The sequence below is a fragment of the Orycteropus afer genome, unplaced genomic scaffold (assembly GCF_000298275.1).
Source record: "Orycteropus afer afer isolate SDZICR_OR568_19922 unplaced genomic scaffold, OryAfe1.0 scaffold00007, whole genome shotgun sequence".
NCBI classification, from domain to species: domain Eukaryota; kingdom Metazoa; phylum Chordata; class Mammalia; order Tubulidentata; family Orycteropodidae; genus Orycteropus; species Orycteropus afer.
This window is the reverse complement of record NW_006921594.1, coordinates 28225193-28239315: the sequence shown is the minus strand read 5'-3', so window position 1 is coordinate 28239315 and position 14123 is coordinate 28225193. Positions and strand designations below refer to the sequence as shown.

Here is a 14123-nt window from a genome sequence, read left to right as displayed (position 1 = left end):
CGGGGTAAATGATCAGATAGAAAGGAAGAAAAATTGGGTAAGAGGAAAGTAGAAAATGAAGGAAGGATAGGGTAATTGAGGCAGTATTTTTCTAGTTATGTTCAGCAAGCAGCCCTGGGATCTGGCTGTTGTGGCAGAATCTGCTCATTCACCGAGTACCTGTGTAGGAAAAAGGAGATTGGTGGAAGAAGTGACCTCCAGGGGAGAAGGCTAAAGCTTGTTTTTTGTTTTCGGTGTTTGAAAGTTCAGCCGATGATGCAGCCCCTGAGTCCATTTGGAGAGGTTTGCTGATGATGGCGTTTGGCTGTCATTCAAAGCCCTGCAGTTCAAATCCACTAGCTGTGATATCACTGCAGAAGTAGATTGCACAATGTTCCTTCTGAGGAGTGGCTGGTGAGTTTGAACCACCAGCCTTCTGGTTAGCAGTCAGATGCTTTAGGCACTATGCCACCAGAGCTCCTAACTTCAGGATCATTATTTGTATGAAAGAGGGATCTGGTGTGCCATCTATTAGTAGTATGCCATCTTAACCTTCCTATAAATTTCTATATTGTTTTGACTTTACCAAAAATATGTAGCATTTACATGACAGGAACTAAGGAACTGGAAATAAGAAGGTCTAGTAATAACACAATTTTGTACTGTTTACCCATAGGTAGCAATAGTCTCTATTCCAAAAAAATCCCCCAAATATTCACTTATATTTATATACGAACATACATACAGATATGCATACATACATACACATAGAATTCAGGCAAATGAAAAGAAGGAAATCACTGAAAAAGGGAGAGGATATGGAGCATTTCACTTTAGCCTTCCACATATTAGCATGTCCATTTTTTGTTTTGGTTAAAGCTAATTCAACCAAATGGCATGACCCTTTTCTTCTTTATATCCTGGGTTGTGGCAGACTGTATACTGAGAGGCAGCATGCCACAATGAACCAAAACATGAAAAATAAACTAATGGACACATTAAATTTTTCATCAATATAAGAAATATTTAATTAATGTCTTCCATATATCAATATATGAGATGCCAGGAATATACATATTAATATGGCAAATCCATCTTCAAAGGACATGCAATCTAGAGAAAACAGAACTCATAATCAGTAAGTTGTAATAGAGCACAGTAAGACTATTATAAGGGTATGTAAACACATAAGGGGTGACTCAGGATCTCTGCATGATATTGTTCAGGGAAGGCTGACTTAAGAGTGAAATTTGAGCTTGATCTGCAAAAATGAGCTGAAGGTTTCTAGGTAGATTAGTGTTGTCAGAGCATTTTTTTATGGGAAGGTCTTTATAACTGACAAGCCACAGAGGAATAAAAAAATGACAAATATGGAAAACTGAGTGATTGCTTTTTCAGTCAGATTATAGGGGGTGAATCAGGGAGCAGGTGAAGATATATCTGAAGATGTAGGAATGAGGAATCTTATGCCTGAAAGGGTTTAAACTTTCTCCTATGGGAAATATTTTAAGCAACAGTATTAACAACCCAAAGAACAGCCCTCTTGCCGTTTTTGACATTGTCATTTTCCCCTTTTTAATATAGGAATTTGAATTTTTTTCCAGAAAGTAGTTTTCTTTTTTAAGAAGACATTTTATTAAAATAGAACCAAAAATTTATTGGCCTAAATAGGAATGAGGATAGATCAGGAAATAGTCAAAGAAAAGCATAGACACACACATATACATAAACACAAATAGATATATAATGAGTTAGGCACATTCATGAACAGCCAGCAACTGATAAAGTCATGGTTCCTCTACTTTTCATTCTAAGTCTATCTTCAGGGCAAAAGTGTCAAAATCTTTCACAATCAATTTAGATTTTTTTTTTTTTTTTTTAAATGAACAGCTATTTAAACAACTTATGTTAGAGGCCAGTGAATATTTTTAGCATCATCTTTCTGGAAAGAAAACATAGTGGTACTACTCTCTTTATAATTACTTCATGAATGGTATATTATTTGTGGGATTAGCTCAGACTTTCTAAAATAGCATGGCACACAAATAGTGCACTTTGGGTTTCTGTTTGAATTGAGTGCTGTGTGGTCCCACACACAGCCCAGATCATCGGCAACTAATCCTCCTGTCTCCCAGAGAACAGAATTCTCATTGTTGTGGTTCTTCACTGGAAACAGCTGGGCCACCTTTCTTGGGTTAGCTGGCAGGATGGGCAGCTGCATTCCCCAAATCACACAAATCACCAGCCAGGCTTATTTTGATTGCTAACTTCTGCTACATAAAGATATTTTTTAAAAACTATTTTTCTTCTATTTTCCATCCATTTATGTCCATGCATTGCCTCACAGAAAAATGTTTGGGTTGTGGGCTCTCCATTTCCATTGCAAAAATTCAAGCAGTTCCCAAGTCTGGAAAAAATTACTCTCTGTGTTTTTTTTTTTTTTTTTGCTACAGACTGGAACAGGTAAAAAAAATAAAGTATTATTTATTTTTTCCCTTTGTCCATTGTCTTCTTAGTCCTGCCTGGAACAGTTTCAGCATTTTCAACATGTATTTCAACATAACCCTTGAAAGTATATAATGTGAATTTGGGGCAGTTTGGGGCATAGGAAAATGTGTTCTTTGCTATTTTCCCCTGTGAAGCTGGTGAATTATCTTCTTAAGGATAAGAACATGATCATGATAGGAAGAGATCCAAAATTGCTAAGGTATTTTATACACAGCATGATACTGTCAATCAATGTACTGACTGGTTTAGTGGGTGCAATACAGAGTATATTTATTCACGTAGAAAAATATCCAAGACACATAATAGTCAAAATTAATAAAGACAAAGATAAAAATCTTGAAAACCATAGAAACAAAAACTCACCTCAAACTCAAACCAAACTCACTGCTGTGGAGTCAGATCCAATTCATAGCAACCCCTCCTTGGGTTTCTGAGGCAGTACCATGACAGAAGCAGATTGCCTAACTTTCCTTCTGAGGAGTGGCTGGTGGGTTTGACCACCATCCTTCTGGTTAGAAGTCACATGCCTTAGGCACTATGCCGCCAGAGCTCCCAAAAACCCACCTGGAGTGGAAAAACAATTTGAATGACAAAGGATTTCTCATCAGAAACTGTGAAAAAAAGATGTGGCATAAATTTTTTCAGGTGCTGAAAAGTAACTGCTATCTACACAGAATTTTATGCCCAGGACAGTATTCTTCAGAAATGAAGAAGAAATCAAGGCATTATCACATGAAATAAAATGAAGAGAATTTATTGCCTGCTGGCTCTAAGGGAATGGCTGAAGAACTCTAAAAAGAAATGAAATGATAAAAGAAAGAATCTTGTAAAACAAGATTATAAAAGAAGAAAATTAAAGACTAATATACCTCATGATTATAGATGTAAAAGTCCTTAACAAAATATTAGCTAAATGAATTCAGCAACATATAAAAAGGATTATATACCATGATCAAGTAAGGTTGATTTCAGGGAAGCAAGACTTGTTCAAAATTCAAAAGAATCAATGTAATCTATTATATTAACAGGAATATATACCTTCACAAAAAAAACCCTGCAAATGATTGTTCATAGTTGATTCATTTGTAATAAAATCAAACTCACTGCCATTGAGTCAATTCCGACTCGTAGCAACCCCCCTTAGGTTTCCCGAGGTGATAAATCTTTACAGAAGATGATTGCTCAGTCTTCCTTCCATGGAGTGGCTGGTGGGTTTGAACCTCCAACTTTCTGGTTAGGAGTTAAATGACTTAGGCACTATGCCACCAGAGCTTCTTATAGCGAAAATAATTAAAATGTCCCTTAACAGGTAGATGGTTAAACTGTAGTACCAAAAAAATATTTCTTAGCAACAACTTTGGTAGATATTAAGAGTGTTGTGCCAAATGAAAAAAGCCAATCTGAAAAGGTCATATACTATATGATTCCATGTATATAACATTCTTGAAATGACAAAGTTATAGAGATAGAAAATGGATTAGAAGTTGCCAGGGGTTAAGGAAGATGGAGTGGGGCTGGAGACCGAGTATGAATACATGGGGAACAAAAAGGAGACATTTGTGGTGATGGGAGAGTTCTGTAAATTGATTGTTATGGTGGTGCCATGAATCTATACATGATAATGTCAGATTCATTGCCAATGTCATGCACTAATGTCAAATTCCTTGTTTTGATGTTGTAATATAATTATACATGAGGGTCGCTATGAGTCGGATCCGACTCAATGGCAGTGCATTTGGTTTTGTTTTTTGGAAGCATTAGAGGAAACTGAATGATGGGCACATAGGCACATGGGACTCCATTGTATCTTTACAACTTCCTGTGAATCTATATTTACTTCAAAATAAGACGTTAAAAGAAAACAAAACTCTAAGTCAAAACATGCTACACCACTGGCAATTCTCTTTGGTGTTGTATTTCACTCAGAGTGAAAGCAAAATACTTTCTATGACCTACAAAGACCTACATGATGTGGCTTCATCTTCTACTATTCTCCTTTTGCCTCCTCAAAACTAATCAAAGGACCTCCTTTTGTTGTGCCATAAATATGAACACACCAAGCTCACTGTCGCCTCAGGGACTCTGTACTATGTTGGACCCTCTGACTGATATTTACATGATGTCTTTTCTTCTTTGAGGCCTTAACTTAATTGTCACCTATTCAGTAAGGACATCCTGGGCCATGCATATAACTTTCAAGCAGTCTCCTCTCAACACTTTGTTTCCCTCCCAAGCTTAATTATTATCTTACTTTTATCACAGTCTAATATACCAGAGTTTTCTTTCTTTTCTCTTGATTTTGTCTGAGTCCTTTACTATAACATAAGCACCAAGAGGGAAGATATTTTTGTGGTTTAAGTATTTTTTTCAACACTATATCCTTATTACCTAAAAGAGCAGTTGGCTTATAGTAGGACTCAATAAATGCAGTGACTGAGTGAACTCCATTACTAATCATATGCTCTGATTCATTACTTGATGAGTCTAATTATCAGTTTGAGGGAACGTCACTGTGGTAGTTAAGTTAGTGTGTCAACTTGGCTAGGCCTGGTTGAGTGGCTGGGCAGCTGGATGTAGTATTCCCCATGATGAGACTGGTAATCAACTCCACGGTGAACTCTGTTGGAGCAGCTGAGTAGCTGCCTTAGGGATGTGGTCTGCTTTCTGTATATAAGGAGAAGCCTTGGGGAACGGTCTCTAGCTTATGCATGCTTGAACTCTGCATATAGCCATGTCGTTGTTCAGCAGCCTGCCATGTTCTGCTAACCTTGGGACTTTCAATGGACTTGAATGAATGGCCTGTCATGTGCTTTGGGAACATCGGGACTGTGCCTTTTTGTTTGTCTACCTTGAGCTTGTCAGTCTCAGTAGCCAGAAGCTGTCTGAGTAAAGAGATGCCTCTAGCTTCAGTGGGCTAGGAGCAAGAGGCATAGCTGAAACCCAAGGTTGAGGGACTTTCACCCAACCCCTAGAGCTTGAAATTTTGAACTCGGACTTAAAGTCCCCAGATCGTAAGACAGTAAACTCCTGTTTGTTAAGCCATCTCATTTGTCGTATACTCTTGTCAGAGCGGCACTAGGGAACCAGAAGCATCCCGAACAACCCATGTTTTACCACCTTCTGCTTTACTGCTTTCAAAAGTTCTTTCACACTCACACTCTCTCCTTCTACCCCTTTTTCATATCTTTCCTGTTCTATTTCATAGCTTGTAGTTTCATTTTGGTCTTGCATATTTTATTTTTCTTCTAATATTTAATTACTGTTTTTCACTGTTTCTCAGAATCCTCCTGAATTGTTAATTCACTTTAACACTTCTTAAAGTTTTAAAACTTTGATTAGAAAAATAAATTAAAAAATCATTAATAATAATTAAATGCTCAGAAGTACAATTATGAATATATTTATATTCTCATTAAGTTCCAAGTTAGTAATTCTTCTTAAAGTTATTTAAATTATGAAAATTAAGTTTAATTTTTGAAGGATTTATTTAAAATACATATTAAAATCTTAAAACAAGATACCACCTACCTATCATTTGCCAGTACCAACTAACATTTATATATCGAGACAAAATTTTCATATCCTTATCAAATAGATTAATATTAACCACTAGGAAAATAAATCTAGGAATTTAATACACAAAAATCTCACTATATAATATATAGCTAAATGTATGTAAGAACTATTAACTATACTTTTTTCCTAGATTTCATTAAATAAAGTCTAGATTAAACCAATTAAACTTATTTTATGTTGTTTTTATGTTGGGGATAATGGAAATTACCAATCTATTGGACATTTGTATCCTGATGATTTATATTCTCTTTAAATCATGTTTGTGACATTTATACCTGAATTACCTATTATTTTCTTATTCATATACATGAAATAAAACAATTTGAGCACTGCTAGTTTTGTACTTTATTAAACAGCATGTATGCCAAACTCTTATTCCGCCCCTCCACCCCCATTACCTCTACTCTGGGAATTCCATTATAATGGTCAATCAATGGTCATTCAGGGTCTATTTTAAACTGCATATGGAACTAGCTGTAATTAGTCTTTGGCAAGAATGAGAAAAGGGTTCTAAATAGCTTTTTCCTTTTTATGACATTTCTGAATAGATTCTACTGATACCCAGAAGAGGCAAAATTAATTTTACTTCCATTTACATAAGTAAATACTTATGGTTAACATTTTGGTATAAGGATCCCTAGTAGCACAGCGCTTAAAGAGCTCTCAGCTGTTAACTGAAAGATCGGCAGTTTGAGCTTACCAGCTGCTTCTCGGGCATAAGATGTGGCAGTCTGTTCTCATAAGGATTTCAGCCATGGAAACTCTATAGGGCAGTTCTACTCTGTCCTATAGGGTGTCACTATGTGTTGGAATTCACTTGATAGAAACAGGTTTTTTATTTTGGTAATGATAAATAACATTACCTATGGCATATTCTAATATTATCCATGTTTTGGTGAATTTATTCATAATATTTATGTCTTTATAATCAAGAAGAGATGTCTTCAAAATTATAACTACAGTTAAATGTAGGCTGATGCTATGTCCCACAGTATTATTTTGGTAGATTACATTACAGGCTCCAATTTTTCATGCCAACCAGGATTTATACCCTTTGTCATACAGCTTTCCAATTTCCCCTCTAAGTGCAAAAAGAAATCTCTATCCTTTGACTTTAGTGTTGGTCATGTGTCTTGCTTTAGCCAACAGGATACAAGTAGACATTATGCAATAAGGGGCTTTAAATGTCCTTGCATAGTAGAGTGTGCTCTCTCTTGCACTCCCACCATTACCAGGAAGAGAAGATGCTCTGTCTAACTAGCTGGTATGAGAAGGTGTATGAAAGACATGTGAAGCAGAGCCAACTACAGATATGTAGTGAGAAAAAGAGTTGCTTCATTACTGCAGCCTGGACAGAGCTTTCCTGCTGAGGACCAACCAAACCCTAGCCTAATGACCCTCAGACTTGTGAGAATAAATGTTTGTTCTTCTAAGGCAGTGAGCTACGCAGGTAGTTTGTTATATAGAATTATTGGGGAAGTATTGGGCAAAAACAGTCAACGTAGGCTGAAGAGCAAACTTTCTCTTATTATTTAGCCTAATAAAAGGCAACAATCTTTAATTTCCTTGATGAGGATAAAACATAAAATGCAAATATTTTTGGGAGCAGTTGACTTGAACAGTTTCTACAGGATTCTTTTAGAGAAAATACTGACTTGAACTGAATGGGAGAGTCTATCAAACTGCATGGCTATCAAGTATTCCTGTATCAAAGAGTATAGTTGTTGTTAGGTGCTGGTGCATCAGCTCCCACTCACAGTAACCATATGTATGACAGAATGAAACACTGCCCAGTCCTCTGCCGTCCTCACAATCTTTGCTTTGCTTGAGCCCATCCTTGCAGCCACTGTGTCAACCAGTCTGGTTGAGGGTTTTCCCCTTCTTTGCTGACCCTCTAACTTTACCAAGCATAATACCCTTCTCCAAGAATGCTCCCTTCTGACAACATGACTGTGTTAGGCTGGGTTATCTAGAGAAGCAAAACCAGTAAAGCTTATATATATACAGAGAGAGAGAGAGAAATTTATCTTAGGAAAATGGCTCACACACTTATAGAAGTTGGCAAGTCCAAGTTCTTGGATCAAACATCAAGCTGGAGGCTTTTCCTGATTCATGGAGCTATTGGGGCTGACAAGCTTAAGGTTGGCAGGCAGTACGCCAGTGTTGACTCCAACAAATGATGAATCCAAGATCTCCAGGCCAAATGGTGGATTGTTTGCTCACGGACACTTGTAGGCAGCACAACAGGACCCCACTGCACAGAAGAGTGTCTCTTTTTCCCAGAATGTCCGTGAATATATTGGAAGCAGGCCATATCCCTAGGGTAACTCCCTTTCAATGGATTGCTGCTCAAAACATATACATGTGATGTCATCATGGGAATTACCCACATCACAACTGCTTAAACCACTCAGAATTGTGGTCCTGCCAAGTTGACACACAACTAACTCCAACTATCACAATGACCAAAGTAGGTGAGACAAAGTCTGGCCATTCTCTCTTCCAAGAAGCAACCTGGCTGCACTTCTAGGACAGATTATTTGTTCTTCTGGGAGTCTATGGTATTTTCAGAATTCTTCATCAACACCACAATTCAAAGGCATCAAACCTTCTTCGGTCTTCCTTATTCACTGTCCAGCTTTCACATGCATATGAGGTGATTGAAATACCATGGTTGGGTGAAGCACATCTTAGTCTTCAAAGTGACATCTTTTCTTCTTTACACTTTAAAGAGGTCTTTCACAGAATATCTGCCCAGTGCAATACATCTGATTTCACGACCGCTGCTACCATGGATGTTGACTATGGATCCTAGTAAAATGAAATCCGTGGCAACTTCAGTCTTTTCTCCATTTACCATGATATCGCTTATTGGTCCAATTGTGAGGATTTTTGTTTTCTTTATTTTGAAGTATAATCCATATTGAAGACTGTAGTCTTTGATATTCATTAGTAAATGCTTCAAGTCATCTTCTCTTTCAGCAAGCAAGGTTGTGTCATCTGCATATTTCAGGTTGTTCACGAGTCTTCCTCCAATCCTGATGCCATGTTCTTCTTCATACAGTCTAAATTCTCATATTATTTGCTCAGCATACAGATTGAATAAATATGGTGAAAGGATACAACGCTGACATACAATCGTCCTGATTATAAACCATGCAGTATCTTCTTTCTCTGTGCAAACAGCAGCCTCTTGGTTTATGTACAGGTTCCTGATGAGAAAAATTAAGTGTTCTGGAATTCTCATTCTTTGCAACGCTATCCGTATTTTGTTATGATCCACACAGTTGAATGCCTTTGCATAGACAATAAAACACAGGTTTATCTTTCTTGGGTTCTTTCATTTCAGCTAAGATCTCTCTGACATCAACAATAGTATCTCCTGTTCTATGTCCTCTTCTGAATATAGCTTGCATTTTGGGAAAATCCCTGTCAATATACTACTATAAATGTTTTTGAACTATCTTCAGCAAGATTTTATTTGCATGTGATATTAATGATATTGTTCAATAATTTCCACATTCTCTGAGATCACCTTTTTTTGAATAGGTACTGTGGTAGTTAAATATGTATGTCAACTTGGCTGGGCCTGGTTGAGTGGTTGGGCAGCTGGTGGTAGTTATTCCTCATGATCAGACTGGTAATAACTCCATGGTGGGATCTACCACAAGCAGCTGAGTAGGTGCCTTTGAAGATGTGGTCTCCTTCCTGTATAGAAGGAGAAGACTTGGGGATAGTCTCTAGCCTCTGGACACTTGGACCCTCCATGTAGCTGTGTCATTGTTCAGCAGCCTGCCATGCTCTGCCAACATTAGGACTTACGATGGACTTAAATTAATGGCCTGCTGTGTGGTTTGGTAACATCCGGACTGTGCCTTTTTATTTGCCGACTTTGGGCTTGTTAGCTCAGCAGCCAGTAGCTTCCTGAGTGAAGAGATGCCTCTAGCTTTAGTGGGCCCAGAGCAAGAGGTAGAGCTGAAGGCCAAGGTCGACTGGCTTTCACACAGCCCCTTGAGCCTTGCATTTGGAACTTGAACTTCAAGCCTCCTGAACTGTAAGAGAATAAACTCCTGTTTGTTAAGGTCATCCTATTTGCAGTATATTCTTGTCAGAGTGGCACTAGATAGCCAGAACAGGTACAAATATGGATCTGTTCCAGTCGGTTGTCCTGGTTGCTGTCTTCCAAATTTCTTGACCTAGATGAATGAGTGTCTCCAGCACTGCATCCTCTTGTTGAAACAACTCAATGGATATTCTGTCAATTCCAGGAGCCTTGTTTTTCGCTAATTCCTTCAATATATCTTGTACTTCTTCTTTCAGTAACATTGGTTTTTGATCATATGCTAGTTCCTGAAATAGCTGTACATCAACCAATTCTTTTTGATACAGTTACTTTGTGTATTCCTTCCATCTTCTTTTTCTGTCATTTTTTTAAAAAAAAATTTATTGTAATTTGGGTGAAAATTTGCATAGGAGATTTTTATTTTCAATATCCTTCCATCTTCTTTTGATGCTTCCTGAAGTGTTAAGTATGTTACCCATAACTAAACCAAACCAAGCCCACTCCCACTGAGTCAATTCTGACTCATAGCAACCTCCATTGCATTTCCAAGGCTGTAAATCTTTACAGAAGTAGATTTTCTCATCTTCCTCTCATGGTGCAGCTAGTGAGTTTGATCTACCAGCCAACTGGTTAGCAGCCAAATGCCTTATCCACCACACCACCAGAGCTCCTTATTTTGCCCTTAGAATCCTTAAATATTGCACCTCAAGGTTTTATTTTTTTCTTCAGTTCTTTCAGTTTGGGAAATGCCAAGCATGGTCCTCCCTTGTGCTTTTCTAACTCCAAATCTTTGCACATTTCTTTACAATACTTACATTGTCTTCTTGAGTCATCCTTTGAAATCTTCTATTCAGCTTTTATTTCAGCATTTTTCCATTTGCTTTAGCTGCTCTCCATGCAAGAGCAAGTTTCAGAGTCTTTTCTTTCAGCCATTTTGGTCTTTTCTGCTTTTCCTATCTTTTCAATGACCTTTTGCTTTCTTCATATATGATGTTCTTGATGTCATATCACAACTCTTGGAGTCACTGGTGATCTGTGTATCACATCTATCCTTCAGATGGTGTCTAAATTTGGGTGAACTACAATCAAAGTCATAGTTTGGCTCTTGTGGACTTGTATCAATTTTCTTCAGCTTCAACTTGAACTTGCACAGGAACAATTGATGGTCTGTTCTACCAGCAGCTCCATGCCTTGTTTTGACTGATGATATTAAGTTTCTGCATCACGTCTTTCCACAGATACTGTCAATCTTATTTTTGTGTATTTCATCTGATGAGGTGTATAGCCACCATTTATGTTGTTGAAAAGGTATTTGCAATGAATAAGTTGTTGGTCTTGCAAAATACTATTATGGATCTCCAGCATCATTTCTATCACTGAGGCCATCTTTTCCAACTACTAATGATTCTTCTTTGTTTCCAACTTCCACATTCTAATCACCAGTAATTATCAATGCTCCTTGATTGCATGTTTGATCAATTTCAGAATGCAGAAATAAAAATCTTCAATTTCTTCATCTTTGGCTTCAGTGGTTGGTGCATAAATTTGAATAATAGTAGTATTAATTGGTCTTCCTTTTAGGCATATAGATATTATCCTATCAATCACTGACAGTGTTGTACTTCAGGATAGATCTTGAAACATTCTTTATGACAATGAATGTGACTCCATTCCTCTTCAATTTGCCATTCCCAACATAGTAGGTCATATGGTTGTCTGATTCAAAATGACCAAAACCAGTCCATTTCAGCTCACTTATGCCTAGGATGTTGATCGCTATCTGTTCCATTTCATTTTTATCAACTTCCACTTTCCCTAGATTCACACTTCATGCATTCCACTTTCCAATTATTAATGAATGTCTGCAGCTGTTTCTTCACATTTTGAGTCATGCCCCAGCAGCAAATAAAGGTCCTGAAAGCTTTACTCCATCCACATCATTAAGGTCGACTCTACTTTGGGAAGGCAGCTCGTCCCCAGTTGTATTATGAGTGCCTTCCAGCCTGAGGGGCTCATCTTCTGGCACTATTATCAGACAATGTTTCAGGGCTATTGGTAAAGTTTTCTAGTAATATATTAAACTTATATATTAAGCAGTGTTTCACTGCTCTCCATAATGATGTTCAATGGCCATTTTTTTAGAAGTGATAGCTCTGTCATTCTTCCCAGTCTAACTTAATTGAGAAGCTCTACTGAAACCTTTCCACCACGGTGACCCTGTTGGTATTTGAAACATTGCTGGCATAGCCTCCAGCCTCACAGCAGCATGCCAGCCACCACAGTATGACAAACTGACAGAAAGGGTAGAAATGGGCAACTAAAAATAAAGCCTGCTGATTATTTACTTTTACATAGAAAAAACCCTCATAGTAATTCTGAAAGACAGTTATTCTAAGATTTCTTACTGATGATCATCTGTGAAACACTGCTGGGTATTTTAGTTTATTCTTGATCTAAATGATTTTTTATGTTTTCAAATATACAATAGTGTTTCACAAATCTTGAGTTCTACGTTTGTAGGATAAATGATATATATTTGCAATAACCATTGGCGTATACATTTTATAGTATTATAATTTACGATCTTTAAGAGCAAGGCCAAAATTCCAAATGTATTTCATAAAGTGTTAGCTTTGTGATGTACCACTGAATTTAAAGTGTTTTTTTTTTTTTAACTTGGTTTAATATTTTCATCTCTGAGAGAAAGAAGTAGTTACATGCTTTCTATTTAATTATTACATTTCAGTAGAACAATAAAGAGGATAGGATTTCTGAGAATTAACATAAAAAACAATTTCTATCATCAGTGTCTAAATTCCAAAAATAGAGGTTTTGATGAGATAATAAAGTGGTTCATCATATTTCAAATATATTATGTTCCATTTTCATGGTTTTTTTTTTTTGTTGTTGTTATGTGCCGTCGAGTCATCTCCAACTCACAGCGACACCTCTTTGGGTTTCCGAGGCGGTATCTCTACAGAAGTCGACTCCTAACCTTCTTTCCGAGGAGTGGCTGGTGGATTTGAACCGCCAGCCTTCTGGTTAGCAGTCAAATGCCTTAGGCACTATGCCACCAGAGCTCCCTTCCATTTTTAGGTATACTTCAATTTGAAAAAAATAGAGACTTTGTTTGATGCTGTTGTTGTTGTTATGTGTCGTTGAGTCGCACCCGACTCATAGAGATCTCTCCTTGGGTTTCCAAGGCAGTATCACTACAGAAGTAGATTGCCCAACCTTCCTTCCCAGGAGTGGCTGGTGGATTTGAGCCACCAGCCTTCTGATTAGCAGTCAAGTGTCTTAGCCACTAAGCTACCAGAGCTCCTTCTATGGATAATAAAATACAGTCATAGTGTTACAGGAGCAGATATATATTTTTAATTTTATATCCACTTTATCAACATGCAAGTGACATTTTATTAAAGCATAAAGAGAAAAATATTTTTATGCCATAGCTTATATTTCTAATAGTACACTTAAAGGTATAATTTAAATAAAATCTTATAAATTGATAAAGCAAACTTTAAAATAGTACATGTAAAGGTATAAATGCTTAATGTGAAATATATTACAATTTCTTAGTATGTTCCTCATTTACAAAATTTAAAAAGAATTGAGTGGCTTTGTTCTTTGCCTTTCCTTTCTGCTTGTGCTGATGCACCCCAGCTCTTGCCAGCCTCCAGTCCACTGTCTTCTTGAGCCCAGACACCATGCCTTCAATTAAGTTGCAGAGTTCTGATGGAGAGATATTTGAAGTTGATGTGGAAATTGCCAAACAATCTGTGACTATCAAGACCATGTTAGAAGATTTGGGAATGGATGATGAAGGAGATGATGACACAGTTCCTCTACCAGATGTTAATGCAGCAATACTAAAAAAGGTCATTCAGTGGTGCACCCACCATAAGGATGACCCTCCTCCTCCTGAGGATGATGAGAACAAAGAAAAGAGAACAGATGATATCCCGGTTTGGGACCAAGAATTCCTGAAAGTTGACCA

At 37.3% G+C, this 14123-nt stretch overlaps 1 protein-coding gene across 1 annotated transcript in view; it reads left to right on the top strand.

The window, feature by feature from the left end:
* Positions 1-13833: 13833 nt before the first annotated feature.
* The window catches only part of LOC103200691 (S-phase kinase-associated protein 1-like), a 15070-nt gene continuing 14780 nt past the window's right edge, over positions 13834-14123 (top strand). The window contains exon 1 of the mRNA XM_042781434.1: positions 13834-14115. Within this exon, the coding sequence (XP_042637368.1) occupies positions 13834-14115 (282 nt within the window). The remainder of the gene's footprint in view (positions 14116-14123) is intronic.